At 39.7% G+C, this 16,910-nt stretch overlaps 1 protein-coding gene across 3 annotated transcripts in view; it reads right to left on the minus strand.

Moving 5' to 3' along the window:
* XRCC4 (X-ray repair cross complementing 4) overlaps nucleotides 1-16,605 on the minus strand; it is a 144,139-nt gene extending 127,534 nt beyond the window's left edge. For 2 of the 3 annotated variants that reach the window (XM_054518013.1, XM_036404039.2), the window contains exons 1-2: nucleotides 16,324-16,605; nucleotides 2,350-2,499 (exon numbers count right to left, since the gene is read on the minus strand). In XM_054518013.1, coding sequence (XP_054373988.1) covers nucleotides 2,350-2,488 — 139 coding nt within the window. In that variant the 5' untranslated portion in view covers nucleotides 2,489-2,499; nucleotides 16,324-16,605. Of the gene's footprint in view, nucleotides 1-2,349; nucleotides 2,500-8,142; nucleotides 8,238-11,003; nucleotides 11,069-16,323 lie in introns of all 3 variants that reach the window. The other variant, XM_036404040.2, reaches the window with a different exon arrangement.
* Between the last annotated feature and the right edge of the window lie 305 nt (nucleotides 16,606-16,910).

Raw genomic sequence — 16,910 nt, forward strand, 5'->3', positions numbered from 1 at the left:
TATTTTTCCCTTGAACACACATTGGTGTGTCATTTCCACTTGTGGAAATGTAGCAGGAATACTGGGGTTTTCAGAAGTTCTGTCCCCTTTTTTCCCCATCTGAAAATTGATTATTTCCTTATTGCTACTGATCCACAATTCTAGTTGCCTAAAATCACCCAAAACAGAGTGAAATGTGGAATCCCTTGCAGCAAAAAGACAAAAAGAAGTAGAAAAAGGAAAGTCTGAAAAGTTTATAAAGGAAGCACTTGTCTGGAACAGTGATTTCAATACTGAGAAGATAAACTTCTAATAACAGTAAGAAAGTGATAAAAAGAAAGACACTAAAATACTGCAACAGAGCACTGAGGGTTTGTTGGGTTTTGGTTCTATTTTCCCTATATATGCTGCATGTTCCTTTGTGATTTAAAACCAGCAGAACTGATCAATCATTAGGGAAATATGATATGCATAAATCCTCACAGATGTATTTCTTTAACCCAATACCAAGGTAATAACACACTAGATTACATTGTGTATTTGTGTGCTTCTCCTCCCCTCCAACATTCAGTGTTTTCCCTCTCTCCTTAAACAGGACTCCTAACACATTTCATCATCACATTAAACATACAAAACCCATAAAAGACAACTCCATCAGCAGCTCCCTCTCTCTCCCTGGTAGGTCTTGCCAAGGAAAATAATCCACAGCATGGGAAACCCAAAAGGGATTTCCCACAGCAGGAATATTCTGACCGTTGCTTTCCCTCCCTCCAGGTTTTGAATTTAAAATGTAAGCAGTCTCAAAAATGATGTAATAACTTTAGAAAGTGACCAAAATGTTTTGTTGAATGAAAGCACAGATCAGTACAGTAGGAAAGCCTTATGCACAACAACATCAACCCCCAATGAAATTATTCAAGGGACTGAATAGAAGAAATTCAGTAAGAATTCAGAAATTCAGTAAGAATAGAAATAGAAATTCAGTAATAATTTATTAGAAAGGGATAAATTCTTCCAGAACAGGAAAAAACTTTCCTTTGGATGAGCACCCAATGCTGACAGCAGAAATATTGTGGGTCTCTTTCTTTCCTTGTTAATGGAGTGAGGTCATCCTGCTTTCACTGCCCCTCTGTTTTGGGGGATCATTGTCCTCCATTCTACCAGATGCAGGAACTCAACAAAATGAGAACTGTGTCCACCTATTTTTTCTACACACTCCCAGCTATAGTGGCACAGCCTTCACTTGCAAAAATAAGAATCCTCTTTTTGTGAATTCTAAACTGGGGATTTTGAAGTCACCTAAGAACGAGAAGATCCTTCAAACAGGAAAAACAGTATTTGTCAGTGTTAACACCCTTTTTTTTTGTTTTCAAAATAACTTGACTTTACTCCTGTCAAGCCAAGAAAGAAAAATCTTTCATTTCCAGGAATCAGTATTGGAATACATGTATGTGCTTTGTGCAGGAAGCCCTGATCAATGGAGTGTCTGAAATGTTAACAGGAATATGGAAGAGCAGATTTAATTTATGTGCTGATTTCAATTTGCATTTATCTAATCTCAGACCTATATGAGAGCTTGGCTTGTGTAGGAACTGAGGAGGAACAACACCCACTGGGTAAGGAGAAGGAAGGAGGAAAGGAACTACATAGATATGTCTTATAATTCAGACAAGGAGTCCAGAAAATGGTTTTGTCTACAATTTGCTCAAAATACATAATTCTGTCCTCCCTTTGAAATATTTTTGTTACTGAGAGAAGGGCTTTTGATCAAGTATTTGACATTTCTCAAGGACTTTTTCCACTGGGCATGAATGAGAGAATCATGCACATATGCAAAGACCCATCCTCTTACTGAGGTTTCAGAGGGGTGAAAAAATCCCACAGGCTAAGTTTTTCCTACTGATAATTTATTGTCCCTTTTCCTTCACAAAAATTCCCTTCATTACAAAATACAACTACCTTTGGCTATTTAAATTCCATGAAAATATTTAAAAAAACATCTGCAATTAAAGGCTTTATGGGCTCCAATTTGCAAATGGAACTTGCATACACATTTGTTTGAGAATCTGGAGAAGACACAGAAGTGTTATTTCAGCATCACTCCAAGAAATTATACATTCTTGAGAAAGAACAAAACATTGCATATCCATGTGCTGAATGAATTAGTTTTAGCTTTGACACACAACCTCTCCAGATTTCAAAGTTCTCTGGCCACATCCCAGAAGATCATGAACCCCACCTCCTCCATCACTGGGGACAAAATGCCCATGGAATTTCCACACAAGCTGTGGGGCACAGATTAGAAAGTGTTTTAAAAGGAACAATTAAGAGCAGTAATAATTTAAATTAATGCATTTTTCTTTCCATTACCTGTCCCAGTCCAGGCACACTGACAATCACTAAGAAGTAAAGCAAAGCCAGTGCCTAAATCCTTTTCCCATGACACCTGTAGAAAATAGGTTGCTTCTGGATCAGAAACTGGATGAATTCTGTTCAAAGTCTTCTCCATCTTCCCCACACCTGTTTAAAAAGCAAGATAATCTTGTTATAACCACTGGGGTGATTAACAGTTTTGCATAACTAGCTTGAGGGTTGTGTGTGTGTGCAGGGAATATAAAAATACAAGTATGCTTGTAATTTTATTCTACTTTCCTCCCCAAATTCACTTTGCCAGAGAACTGGTGATACTTGCAAACAGGAAACTGGATTATAATAAGTAAGGTTCCAGTGCCAACAATTAAACATATTTGAATGGTCTCAAATTAAAAACCTGTCAGAAAGCTGGGGGACAGGAAATTACTACACACAAGCTCTTCCCCATGGCTCTATTTTTAACTCAATGCCTGCTATCACCCAAAGTACAGAATATTTAACATAATTCAAGGTAATCAATATTCATCTGGAAGACTGCCACGTGAAAGCTGCTACTAAGCTTCACAGCAAAGCAGAGGGTGTAGCAAATGCCAGCAACCCAACGTAAGTATCTTAAACACTGGATTCTGCAGAGAACAAAATATATGATGCTACAGGGAATATTTTTGCTCTATGGCAAAGCAACTTGGCAACCTGTGCTTGACTTAAGATGTTCTCAAGAATCCCATGTATTTATACACAACTTAAGTGAAGTGACTGAGAAAAGGCTGCGTGTTCACTCACAGACTAAAAACAGGATGCAAAAGGAAGAAAAAGCCAGATGGGGCATTTAAATTTAAACTACATGCACTGAGTACAATGGTGCTTGGGCAGGGATTAAATGCTCTGTGCAGGTTTCCATCTGAAGTGCAGAAGTAAATAATCATGACCAGGCCCTGAAGGGACTCTGCTCTCCAAGCAAGAGTAGAAGGAAGCTTTTTCCTTGCCCCTGGACATGGAGAAATAAATCTAGGTACAGATTTAACTACCTTGGCTTCCCCAAAAATTGGCATTTTCAGGTTAGGAGGAGCAGCTTTAACTGCAGTTGACTGAACTGTTCCTAACCCTTGCTCAATTCTGTACCCAGTAACATTTCAAAATGCCTCTCCCTTGATCAGACAAGTGGATAGCATTCATAAGCAGCAAAATATATGAATTTAAGCATTGGTTTTCAAGCATAAAGCTTTAGTATTTACATCTCTAAACCACCACTGCATTTACTATTATAGCTGTCATACTCCACCTTTCTATTCCCTAAAAATGCAACAGAAACGAAAACGTTACCAAAACATACACTGAAAAATTAATCTCAGTTAAAAAAAAAAAAAAAAAAAAGAAAGAAAAAAAGTTTTCTAGTTCCATCACTAACCAGCTGGCCATTTCTGAAAATCTACTGCGTATCTGTGCACCTGTAAGCAAGAACAAAAACTCAAATATTTGGGTGTGGACAGCTGGAACAATGCCTTTGCAATTAGTGACTCCAGAAATGAAGGCATTTTAAATATTTGTGGGGCACTAACTGCCTGGCCATGGGTCAGTAATAAGCACGGGACAGGAAACACAAGCAATGCACGCTCAAGCACACATGCATGCACTCTCCTTTGCCTGCCAGATTCCCTTTTGCTTCTTGTTAATTATGGAAAAATACAGTCTCTTGTGAAATGTTTTCACAGAAATCCTCCTCTGAAAGACAATGTTTCTAAAAATATTTCAATTAAAGACTGCAAAGCAGTAGCAGACAACCCAAACAGACAGCACATAGGGTACTGATGCATATGTGTGTAGTTCAAAAGGAAGGGTTTGTTTATTTTATGTTATTTTTATAACAGAGTAGAGCAGCATTCAGTGAAAAATACCTGCACTAGAGGCTTTCTTATCAACCCAAACTTTTTATAACAAAAAACAAAGCAAGAGAATTGCAGTTTCTATTTACGTAACGATGAAGCGAATGAAGTGTGAGTCAGAAAAAGTGAGGTCAAGAGTAGCAGAGGAAAGCAGCCTGTTTATTTATTTAAAGATGCACTAACAAGGTCTCTGAGGCCCGAGACTAAATTCATTTGATACAGTGATACTGGTTTCCCATGCGCACATCACTGTTTCATTACAGTGATGTAGAACAGCTAAAAATGAAAGTTCTGTTTAGACAACACTATTAGTACCCCTGTGATAAAACACAACCTCAACAGAACGAGGAGACACAACCAAGAATAATACCCCGAACACCAAAACAAACGGAAAATACAGTTTTCCTGCTTTCCCACATTTTATTGTGCAGCCCTGAAAAAAAGCATTTTCAAAGAAAGCATAAAATGAAGATGCTATTTCTCCCAGCTTTCATCTCCTCCACAGTGCTCACTGTCCTTTTGAAAGGAGTATATTACTTATTAGTCCACATTTAGGATCTGCCTCCGGAAAAGCTCAGCCAGACTCCATCTCCAAAGCACTCAACTCCTCCAACCCATCAGCAAAAGCTCAAGGACTCCTGGCTGTGCACAATGCCTATTATGTACCTCTCTTCAAGAGGGGGGGAAAACTGCCTTCATGAAAATTAGTCTGACCTACACAGCACAAAAAAACATCACTGCAAACAGTAATGCTGTACCTTACTGCTTTCCTGAAAGCAAAACAATTACAACAACAACAAAGTAAAAATCCAAATCTCTTTTCCCCTTATCTCTTTTATGTCCTGAGAACACAGACTTGACTGCAGTGTTCAGTGAATGGATAAACCACACACAGTTTAAGCATGAATACAGCAAAAAAGACCAAAGGAGTTCCCTACTTATTTAACAACGACCAGTTACCACTAAAAAATTAAAAATACAGGCAATAAATGAGGGCATATTCCTTATTCATTCACTATAAGGTGACTGCATGCACTTCATTCATTCTAAAGGCAAATCTTAACAACAGATGTACAGCACTGTATTTCCAAAAAAAAGATGCATTGCTCTGTATTTCAAGAGATGAAATAAAACAATCTCCTCAAACTAACCTGCCCCAATGCACCCACCTACTCACTAAATTCATCACCCCACCAGCTTCCAATGTGTAAAGCTTATGTGACCTTTCACAGTTCAAATACTTCTGCCAGGCAAAAATTTCATCATGAAAGAAAGACAAACATATAAAAGAGAGGTGAAATCTTATTTTGTCTTTCACATATTTGGAGTAGAAAGGTAGGAACTGTGTTTCTGCTCAGAAAAGTTAGAACAGCCTCCTGAATTTTTGGAGCGTCACAATTTAACAGTCCAGCTGTTGGTGAAGCTTGTTAAAACGAAGTAAAATACAATCATTCTGTAAAAATAGACCACATTTTTACTGCTACCCAAATTTCTGGAACCAGCCTCTCTTTATGGCAGGCTAAAAAGCCCCTCAGAGTCCATTAGACCAGAGGAGCACCCCCAAGTGCCATTCAGCATCCAGCCCCTGTAGGCTCTTCCCATTCACCACCTCCACAAAATGAGAGCAGTCGCTTCTTTCCCCCTTCCCTGGTCATGACAAAGCAAAGCTGCAGAGAAGTTTTGGGTTTGGAGCCACAGAAAGGCAGTGTTCCATCCCTGGGGGGCACAGCACCAGCCCCTCTCTCCATGCCAGGGCCCCAGGGCCAGCCTGCAGGTGGGGACAGCAGGGTCCCACCCCAAATGTGTAGATCAGAGGCTTTATTGAGGCCTTTGAACAGTCGGGGATTGAGCTGTTTATCTTTAGCACTTTGTCCCCGTGGTCTTTGGCTCCTGTGATGGCCATTAGGCAATGTTTCCCTCTGAGGAGGAATCAGCTGTTGGCTGGTGCCTCTGCCCTCGGGACAAACAGCGCACACAGGCCCTTCTGAATGAACAAGACACTCTTAAAATGGGCCCACAAAGAATTTTATATGTTGTTTTGGATAGCACCAGGCATAGACCAAAAGCCAAATCTTCCAGGCTGCTCCAACACAGCATCATTGATAATATTCTGAACTTCACCACTTCATTTTTTTCTTTTTTTTTTTCCCCATGCAGACTAATGGCTTTTATTTTTTTTTTCCCCAAATTGGTCAGGCTGCAGGTGCTCCAAACCTCAGCAGCTATGCTTGGAAGGCTACTTACAGACCAGAAAGAGCTACTATGTCTTTGAAATGGAGCAATTAACCTAAGTGCTTTCTCGCTGAGGAATAATGGGAGCTATCCACAGGGAGTTCAGAATAGAAGACCACACACTGCTATTATAGTCTGCAGTTTGCTTCCTTCTGACACTGCCCAAACTACAGATCATAACCTAATAATCAGAAGAAAGTTAATAGTAAATTCATAATCAGGGAAGAGGGACTATTCAGGAGATGCTACGTGTACTTATAAGTAGATAATTGGAGATTTAAACCAGTCAAGAAAAGCTCAAGATTGCTTTTAAAGATTAAAACTAGCTATTACCACATTTTCTAACAGAAGGAAATAAGATAATGCCTATATTTATGCATATTTCCAGTGATATATTTCATACAAATTGATATTCTCTCGTGTTAATTTAAAATTCCATTAACTCCAATACTTCAGGAGTAAGAACATTAAAATACCTGACAAAAACCTCAACTCTCACTCCATTAATCTTAGAACTACTACTGATCCAATAGGGAGCTCCTCTTTTCTCATTTCTTTTTGGAGGAACATGACTGTGCCCACAAACATGAAGACAAATAACACAGCATCTTTCCTGTCCCCATCTCACAATAATCCTCCCACTCCTCTGGCCACATTACTTGTTTGACACTGAAGAATGATTCAATAATAACCTTCATGTGGAACTTACAGATAAATCTAAAAGCCAAAGAAGAAAAAAAATTTAGAAAGAGTTTTGTTCCCAAAGCAATTTAGGGGGCTAAGACATTTTTGTATTACATGCACCCTGAGTAATATATAGTTGCTCTTTTGTTTAACTTTACTCTGCGTTAATAGCACACGGGTTACAATTTCGCCAATAATGCAACTTTGTCCCGGAGATAAAAAAAAAAATGAACCAAAAATTATCATGTGGATATGAGGAAGAGACTGAATGATTTTCTAACTTTGTGCAGAGGGGTAAGTGGGCCATTTAAGAAATTCAGTGCTCCATGGCAACATTTGATGAGGAGATCGTGGGCCCAACTGCAGAGTCAAGGCTCACATGGCTCCCATTTGCACTGCTGCCTTCCCACTGCTTCATGGCAGCCACAGAAGGATTGGAAACATGCACATGCTTTTTGTGCAACTGTGTGCGTGTCCCCCACGAAAAAAAAAAAAGAGAAACCCCAAACCAAAAAAACCAAAAAACAAATTAGTTCTGAGCTTGTCAGGCTCCACGGGGACAATAGGATATGGAAGATTTGCCACAGGAGATCTGGAATCCACGATAAGGAACAACCCTTGTCAGGCTTATTTACTACAGTCACCAGCTGAAAAATGAGGAGAAACAGAAGGAAGCAGACAGTCAACAACCTTTATAGTAGGAATCTTACTAACAAGCCTTGATCTTAATTGTAGCCTGGAGGCAAAGCCCACCCTGGTGTCTTTCATCCCCTTGAAGTCTCAGGCCTAACCCACTACCCACTGCAGGCATCCAAACTTGCCAAGCTCACTTACAACCATCTACATTAAGCTATAATAAGGTTAAAAAAAAAAAAAAAGGCCTTCAGTGTATTAAAATAAACACCAAAGTGGGCAATTATACTAGTATATACTAGCAAGAAAGGGAGTATGCAGACAGATTTATAAAAGGGGCAGGCCCTTTTTTTCTCACCCTTTTTGTAACAATTCTTCCCAAAACTAACAGCAAATCCTCACTTTTCAAGATGCACGGAATAAGCCAGCTTACACTAACTGAACGTTACAAACCTGCAAAAAAAAAAAAAAAAAAAAAAAATTAAGTCATGCAACTGTCATGTTTCCTGTTGAAAACGTGTATTTCAGCAGTGAAGTTTTACAAAAAAGTGCATGTGGAAGGCAGCAAAGATCAAAGGCAACAACCAGCCCAGCCTGCAGAGGATGTATCTGGGATGAAAAGTCAGCAAGGCGTGTCTCAGAGACCCAGACTCCCTTTCTCTGCTGCTCCTGGAAGATGCAAGTCCCAACAAATACTTTATAATTCCAACTTGGCAGCAGGACACCCTGGCTTTCCAAGGTCCTACCAAAGCCAGTGGTGGCACAGTGCCTTCACTTGAAAACCACAGGGTGCTTATTAAGAGAAATAATTCACTTCCTCCTCAAAAAAAAAAAAAAAAAAAAAAAAAAAAAAAGAGACATATTCCAAATATATATAATTTTCCACATAATTTCTCTGAAAAGACAGCACTAAAATTGCTGTATGTTTTGCAGATAAAAAACAGAAAAAGGAAGTTGTGCCAGACCCAACCTTTGAGACCAATGTATTCAGACAGTAAGAACAAAGATTTGGGAATTCCAAGTCTCTTAGTCATATTTTTAAGAGCATCTCTGCAGTTTTCAGTACCTTAGTATCACCCATCTGAGGACAGTAAAGCTGAGGAAATTTTTGGGGGGAGGACAAACAAAAAAAAAAAAAAAGGCAGCATGTTTTAATTACCCTTTGTCCATCCAAAAATACCCCAATACATATGTGGTTTTGATGTATATTTGGATAACAACGTAGCCTGGCTGAGGTATCATCTGTTTTCCAAAACACTGCTTTCTTTAGGATTAAATATTATCAGGATATCCAATACAAATCTGTCGCACAGATTTCCTTTGTCTTCTATTTTTCAGTCCCCACACAGACCTATACAATTCCGCTCAGTCTGATGTGTTTCTCTAAATGTCTGACTTAACAACACTAAAATTCCACTAAAATACTTTTTTTTTTTTTGGCCTCCTTTTCCCCTTTTTTCTTCTTTTTGAAGTCAAATAAATTCAGTACTGTCAAACCCACAAGAGATCCACAGGCAAGAGCGCCCAGTCTGACACAAAGATAAGTGAAACAAAGAAATCAGCGTCAGGTAGATACGGATGGATGTAATTTTGTATGTAGGATTTTCTGAGGAGATTTGAAAAATTGAGCCCAGTAACCTGGAAAAACAAGTTTCACCAAATGTTGCCACTTCAGTGGGACAAGGGCAGGTATAAGTATGAAGGCTTACATATCTTTCTCTCCTCCCACCTCTACACCCAAGACTTTTCAAAGAGATGGATTATTTTAATTTCCCGTCCCTGTCAAATTAATAATAAAAAATAGGCCTAGGCTCCAAATTGCTTTATCTTACTAAACAGTTTCCTCAGGCATTTTCTTTGAAGAAAATTCCTGCATTACCCAGTCTTCACTTAACCAAAGTTTTATTATGTTTTTTCTTTCCATCTGCTATTTATCTATTAGAAAATGCAACACTAAACTCCCTGAAAACAAAGAGCTCACATGGCTCGAATTTATTAATTTGAAAATTGTAATTCATTTTGCTTCACCTGACCCTCACATAAAAATAATTCACAAGACAAGAACAATTCACAAGGAACTGAGACATTCACTTTCAATGCAGCTAAATTTCAATTTTGCAGCTCTTTGTCCAGCTATGTTTATTGCTTGGCATTGAACATTAATTACTCTACTGATGGATTAGGCTGAGTTTGAAGATAAGGCAAAAAGACCAATATTGAGCACCAATTTCAGCTGTTTTGGGCACAGGTTCAGCTTGGGTTTAGCTCAGGCTTTCTGATAATCCACATCTGACAAATCAAGGCAGGGCAGAAGCACCAGTCCCTATCACAGCATGTGCCAAGATTTTAACAAGGAGGGGACAAATCCCACAACCTCACCAAGCTCTGAGCAAACAAGTAGATTTGTTAAAAAAAAAAGGAAAAAAAAATAGATAAAATAAATGAGGACACAGTTCCACCCAAAATTCAAAAGCCACTCACTCTACACTCTCAGCCAGCACTGACAAATCTACTGGTTTGTGCTACAAACCACATTTGGAAAGGGAAAAGGGCACAAAGACCTTCACAGGAGTCACTTTTACTTTCAGCATCACAAGTTTCGTACATAAAAAAAAAAAAATAAATACAGCCTCTCAAGACTCATCAGCTCACTGCTTTTCTAAGCAATTTACATGACTCTTTTCATGTGGGGTTTTCTGGTTTTTTTTTTCTTTGTTTTTGGTTCTTACTATGGACTGGAAAAAAAAAAAAAACCAAAACCAAAAATCCCAGAACAACAATATCCTGCTGGAAAATTTAACCCTTACCCAAGGCACTTGATACCAAGCAGGGGGTCTACTCGAGGAAAGCAGCTTTTCACCCTTAGTGTTCCCTTACAGCTCCTAAAGAATGCTTGCACAGGCATGAAAAGAAACCTGCAGGCTGAGATGAGGGCACAGCGGGGACACACCAGTGCAAAAATGCCACTGGGACTTGAGCTGAAAGGGCAATTAAGAACTCATTAGTAAAATACAGCACAAAACTGCTTTGGCACTGAACCAGTCAGACACAAGTTGGAGATCTCAGCACTCAAATTACAACAAAGCAGAGAGGTGAAGCACCACAGAGGTCTCAGGGTAAATTGTTGCTTTCCCAGGTAAGCTAATGACGACATAAAACATGGGGAGTGGGGCACAGAAACAGCACAGAAGGGATAAATATTTTAAAAACAGGTCTCACTTTCTGTTGGGGGGCACTTCACCTTTGTGTTTCTGTTTCTCGCAACTGCAGCTGCACATCGGTACCTGAAACACAACAGTGAGCAAACACAATGGCCCTGAAATAATGCAGGTACACGAGCATAACAAAAGCCAGCCTTTGAACACAGGAGTCACCTCTCCACAGCTCCAACAACCTGTTCCAGGGCAGTTTTAGATAAAGAATCTGCCACTGCATCTTCGTCTCTTTCAGCCCTCATTTATTTTGCACCCTCAAAAGTATTTTGATTTTGCAGCATTTTTTTTTATTTGATTTTGAGTATTTTTATTTTGCACCCTCAAAACATTAACCTCAAGTTGAGACAACACACTAAAAAATTCCTCCTCTACCTCTTTACTTAAAGAAAAGGGAAAAAAAAATCTGGTTTTAGGACAGTCAGGGCTAATAAAACAAATTCCTGCAACAGACAAGAGTAAAACATTTATAACATATAAGGCACATTTTTAATCTACAGACTTCTGTGACCAAGGCACAGAGGAAAAAAACCTTCCCTCTAATACTGCTTTCAGGAGATCACAAAACATTACTCAAGTACTGTATTTCCAAGATACACAAGAATGCTGGTTCCCTGCCTCTTGCTTCCTAAAACAATTATCTTCCTTGTCAGCTTTCAGAGAAATTAACATTTCTGCCCCATCTCCCGATCTGAGCCTGCTGTGTGCTGGACTGAAAATTAAGGTTAATTTTCTCAGCTGGAGTAATTTAATACAAGCCTCCACATCAGAGTCTGATGCTTCCCTGCTTGGCTCAGCCAGCACAAATCTCTCCCCAGGATTTTGTGAGGTTTCACCCCAAGCCTGACACAGCTGACAGCGTTTGGAAAGCCCCAGGCTCCCTCTATCCTGTCCAGCTTCTGTACTGAAAAGGATGGCCTCTACTGAGACCCCTTTGTAGACCTGTAAACAAACAATCCCTTTCATAATTATTTGAATCATTTATTAAAAAAAAAAAAAATCAAAAAAACACACACACACAAAAGAAACAACAAGTGCAGCCTGTGATGGGATATATAGCCTCACTCTTCCTCTAGTTCCATTAATTTTTCTGTCCCAAGACAGCAAGCAATTTGGCTGATGTCTAGATTGAGGGCACAAAAAGTTCTCAGTCTCTGCACTCTTACAAGTCACATCTGATCAGTCTCCCTTTTTTTCTGTTTATTTTACAATCCGTGCTCTAGCTGTCTGCTCTGCTGGAGGACATCCCTTCCCAGAAAAGCCACCTCACAGTCTGCAGAGCAGATGCAGAAATATTCCAAAGCTTTTCCAAGCTTTGTAAATTTGGACAATTTAATCAAAAAATGTTTTGTGCGATCACCAGTACACCTTAGAAAGCAGCAGCACCAGAGGCCCTTGCTCAAGGCACACACTTAATGAATTTATTTTTTTTTTTCAAATTGGAACTTTTCCTATAAGACATGTTCTTTTGTGTTGATCAGATTTGACTGTGTTAGATTAGCAAACAACAGTAATTTGTTTAGTAATTATCTCCTAAATTTCACCTTAGCTTGTGTCAACATGGTACCATACATAATTCAGTGAGTCTTTTGTACCTTGACATATCTTGGACAGCGGTCCTTACCACTTACGCTATCTGATACTATGTTATATGAATAATGTTCAAGGTGGTTTTTGCCACCTTTCCCTTTTTTCCACCTCATAAACAGAGAAAAAGGATGTGGGGAAGACTGAGATCCACGAGACATTGATTACAAAGAGCAGGAGATGAAGGCTATTGTTTCCTAACCCGGGAAAGGGACACAGCTCAAGTCAGGGAGACAACTAGAGGAAATATTCATTTTGGTGGAAAAATGAGTGATTTCAGGAACCATTTAATGCTATTTTACAACAGCTGTCTAAATTGGAATCTTGGTAATTTTGTGATGTTGGTTCAGAATTTATGCACGATTTTATGCATTCCCCACATCGGCAAGCACTACGTTACATTTCTGCCAAATGTAACAAGCGAAGAAATCACAGCTGCATCCTACTAACCTTGAAGAATCAGATAATGGTTTTGAGTCCTTGAAAATCTGACCCTCAGCTCTGGGTGGTTCCACTCACTCAAGGACGTGTGCTGCTTTTTCATCTGGGGCTCCTGAGCTCTAACATAACCCCTGAAAAACATTCTGCACCTCCTGCTAAGCCCTAGGTGACAAGAGTTGGGGATTAAAATTTCCCATCCTCAAGTGGCAGCACTGCAAGATAACGAGCACATCAGAAACAGGCACTGAGACAAAACAGCAAGTGACCCCGCAAGGCCCACGGCGCACCCACAAGCACACAGCACAAATATTTGCTATACTGCTTTGATGAAGCCAACATGCAGCATAGAAAACCACCTAAACTATCTCATCTGTACAGAAATGGGAGGGTTTTTGGTCAAGGCAGAGCACTGCAAGACATCCACTGTTGCTGCACACCAGCAGCAGGGACTGCCTGCGTCAGAAAGGCACTGAGGTCACCCGTGTCAGGCACAGCATCACTATTCCTGCAGCAAGGCCACCTCACCCAGAGTGTTTTTATAACGTGGATTATCCTTCTAAGTGATGGTGTACCCTTTGCATCAGCCCATTGGTTGCATTCACGTGAAATCTGCCACAAAAAAGCAGAAATTTTAAGGTGCAGGAATTCCCAGTGCAGCAGGAACGCTCCCCACCACACATCACCCTGTGCAGTAACGTTTTGTTAAATGTGTGGTTAAAATACCAGGCTAAAGCACCCCTGACATGAAGAATGAGGTTCGTTCCTGTTCAGAACACCTGCACACTCCAAGCGTTTCACAGCTATTGTGATCCATCCCACCACAGTGAATAAATATCACGTGCGCTTCTGCTAGGTGACAGGCAGAGAAATAAAGAGAAAGAGAAGCCAAACCTAAATGTAGACGGGAGTTTGTTTTTTGGTTGTTGTTGGGTTGGTTTTTTGGAGTTGTTTTTTTCCTTTCAAAATGGTGTTAGCAAACAAAACACCACGCTCTAATTACCACTGTCAGCACAGAGAACACCACCTACCCACGACAGGCTTGCCTGCAAAATGCAAACCCCTCGTGTTCCACCGCCCCTTCACTCCAGACTGAGAGCAGAGCAAATTTGTAGCAGTAGCAGATAATGCAAATAAGTTTATAAGCATTCATGCCCGTGTTTGAAGATCCTGGGAATAACAGATGTGGGCAACACGTAGAAGCCAAAGAAAAGAAAAGCAGTATCAGCTTTTTCCCAGTCACTCACACCCAGCATTTCTCAAAAAAAAAACCCAACTGACTGCATTTATAGCTTATTTTCAAATGTTTTTTACACCTCACACACATGGATGTGTTAAGCACAAAAACTTATTTATATGGATGCACCCGTCATGTCAGTCACCCGCCTGTGATATTTTTAAAACCATTTCCTCCAATCCTCCTCCTGATAAGAGGTAAAACACACAGAAGATAAAAACCAAGGCTTCCACATGCAATTGTCATTGTTTTGTGGTAATTCTTCCTGCATGTGGGAAAGGCCAGCCTGGAGGTTAAACCTTTTTTACCTTTCATTATAGACACAGATTCCTCGGTGCACTCTACTCCACTGAGCAGTATGAAAACCTTTCACCACCAAAATATTTCTCAACACCAGGAAACCCAGCCACAACCATAAAACTGCTCTTAAGAGACCTAACAAGAGCAACAAAAAAATCCAGTCTTCATCCTGAGCTTTTATTTAAATATCAGAATGTTGCTCTGTAGGTCAATGTAGCTGTTTAAATTGCGATTCAGTTTTTGGTTTTCACCCAGCCCATTCCTGCAGACAACACCAACCCAGCTGTCCCAGCTCCTCGGAGCTGCTTTTCCATGACAAGATATTAATTAGGAGGGGAAAAAAAAATGTACAAGGGAAACTGGAACAACACCATCTGAAAGCTGATATTCCAGTCAATATCCCATGCCTATCACACAGTATCCCAGAAGACACTTCCAGGCTAGGTGCACCAATATTTTCAATTATGCCAGCAAGGGTCCCACAAAATCTTTAAATGGCACTTTTCCCACGACAGCAAATTTTTCACCTGAAATCATTTTAATACAGCATATGATCAGTAAAAGTTCCATTTTGAATAGCTGAGACTGCTGGAAACCTCACTTGGAAATTAAACATTTAGGGTAAACAAAGAGCATTTTTGGCAAAAATCTCCAGTGGGTTTCAGGTGGGAGCCTGCCAGAAATTGTCAAGGTAGAAAATTTGCAATAAATCTATCATAAAAGGGTATGTTTGCAAACAAAACTACACTAGAGGAAGCTAGTTGACCACCTGAAAGCAGGCTTGGCTATGGTGTGAACAAGGACTGACAGCTGGAGTCTGCCTGGACCTTACAGAATATTTTCAATTTGAGTTTCTAATTCATATTGAGCATCCAGAAGTGAGTCCAAGCAGGCAAAACAACCCAGTTTGTGCTTTCTATCTCTGGCATGCATAAAAAAAAGTTCAAAAGTATTACTGCCTTTAAAGTCTTCAATCTTGTTGACCATCAGAGGCTGAACCAGACAGTGATTATACTAACTGCTTATTTCTCTTACAAACATACTTTAATGTAGCATCATTCAAACACTTCAAAGTGAAGCTATCCTGGGTAATAAAGGCTATTTTTAGAATTGTCTTTATGCATTTAATGTTTGTTTTTTTTTTTTTTTAATCCAAACCCTTGACACGTGATGGAAAGAAACCAATCTGGTGAATTTAAATTCAGCAACAGGAATAAGTTGTATGAACATGCTGTGAGAAAACGAGCACACAGCAAGATGCTGACTACCTGTTAGACAGATGGATAAATCTGCAACTGAAAGAACCTTTATAGCCACTAAACAATCTAGAGGAGAATCAGAGCAAATCCAGAATCAACACAGTGCCTGAAGTCCAGAAAAAAGTCCCACAAGTGAACCCACCTCAAACCCTAAACCTGCTCGTGCTGGTAACATCCCAGTTAATACTAAATTTTGGTAAATTTTGGTGATTATGAATCTGAAACCACGATTTCACAGAGATGTGGCAATTTACAGTGACCAAATCTACTACTGCTAAGGAAGCTGCTCTGCAGAAGACATAAACAGCATTTTAAGTGGGCTGTGTAGGTCTCACTCTAATTAAACTCCTCTGCTTCAGCAAATCACTGCCTCAATTACACGGGATAAATGCATTTCATACATGTACATCAACCCCCAGCCTGCCACAGCAGCTCCACAAGGCACGCCAAATGTTGCCACAAAAATGTCATTTTAGACAGAAAAAAAATAATCTGTTTACCCTTACCAAAGGAAGTCTGGACACTCAGCAGAGGGCACAAATTTGGTGCTGAAACACAGAGAATGACAGCCACCACCTTGGGAAGGGGTGATGCTTTTAAAACCACTTTTACAAGGAGGAACAGGTTCCTCCCAACACTTCAGGTGCTTTGTTATGACAGCAACACTCAGGCACCTAAACACAAAGTCATCACTGTGAAGTTCTTCTACACTGGTGACTTCTTCATTTTACTGAGCTCTCACAGCACCAAAGGTTATTCTGTAAAAAACAAACACACAAATGAAACAAAACAAACAAAAAAAAAAACCAACAAAACAACCTCCTGGAGGGAAAAAAAAAGTTGGAAATTCTTGGAAAATTTCTGTATTTCCAATTCCAAGAATTCCAATTCCAAGATTTTCCAATTCTTGGAAATTTCTGTAGCCCCTGCAGCTACAGAAAAGATGTTGAAAAGCTCCAAAAGAAACAACGCAGCACAAGACCCAAAATACAACAGACCAAGGGAACACAGCCTGGGTTCTCACTATACAACAACAGAGAGCCTCAATTAAGAAATAGCCTCATTAAGGCATTCATTATGTTATTAAGGCGGT

Source organism: Molothrus ater, chromosome Z (genome assembly GCF_012460135.2).
Source record: "Molothrus ater isolate BHLD 08-10-18 breed brown headed cowbird chromosome Z, BPBGC_Mater_1.1, whole genome shotgun sequence".
NCBI classification, from domain to species: Eukaryota; Metazoa; Chordata; class Aves; order Passeriformes; family Icteridae; genus Molothrus; species Molothrus ater.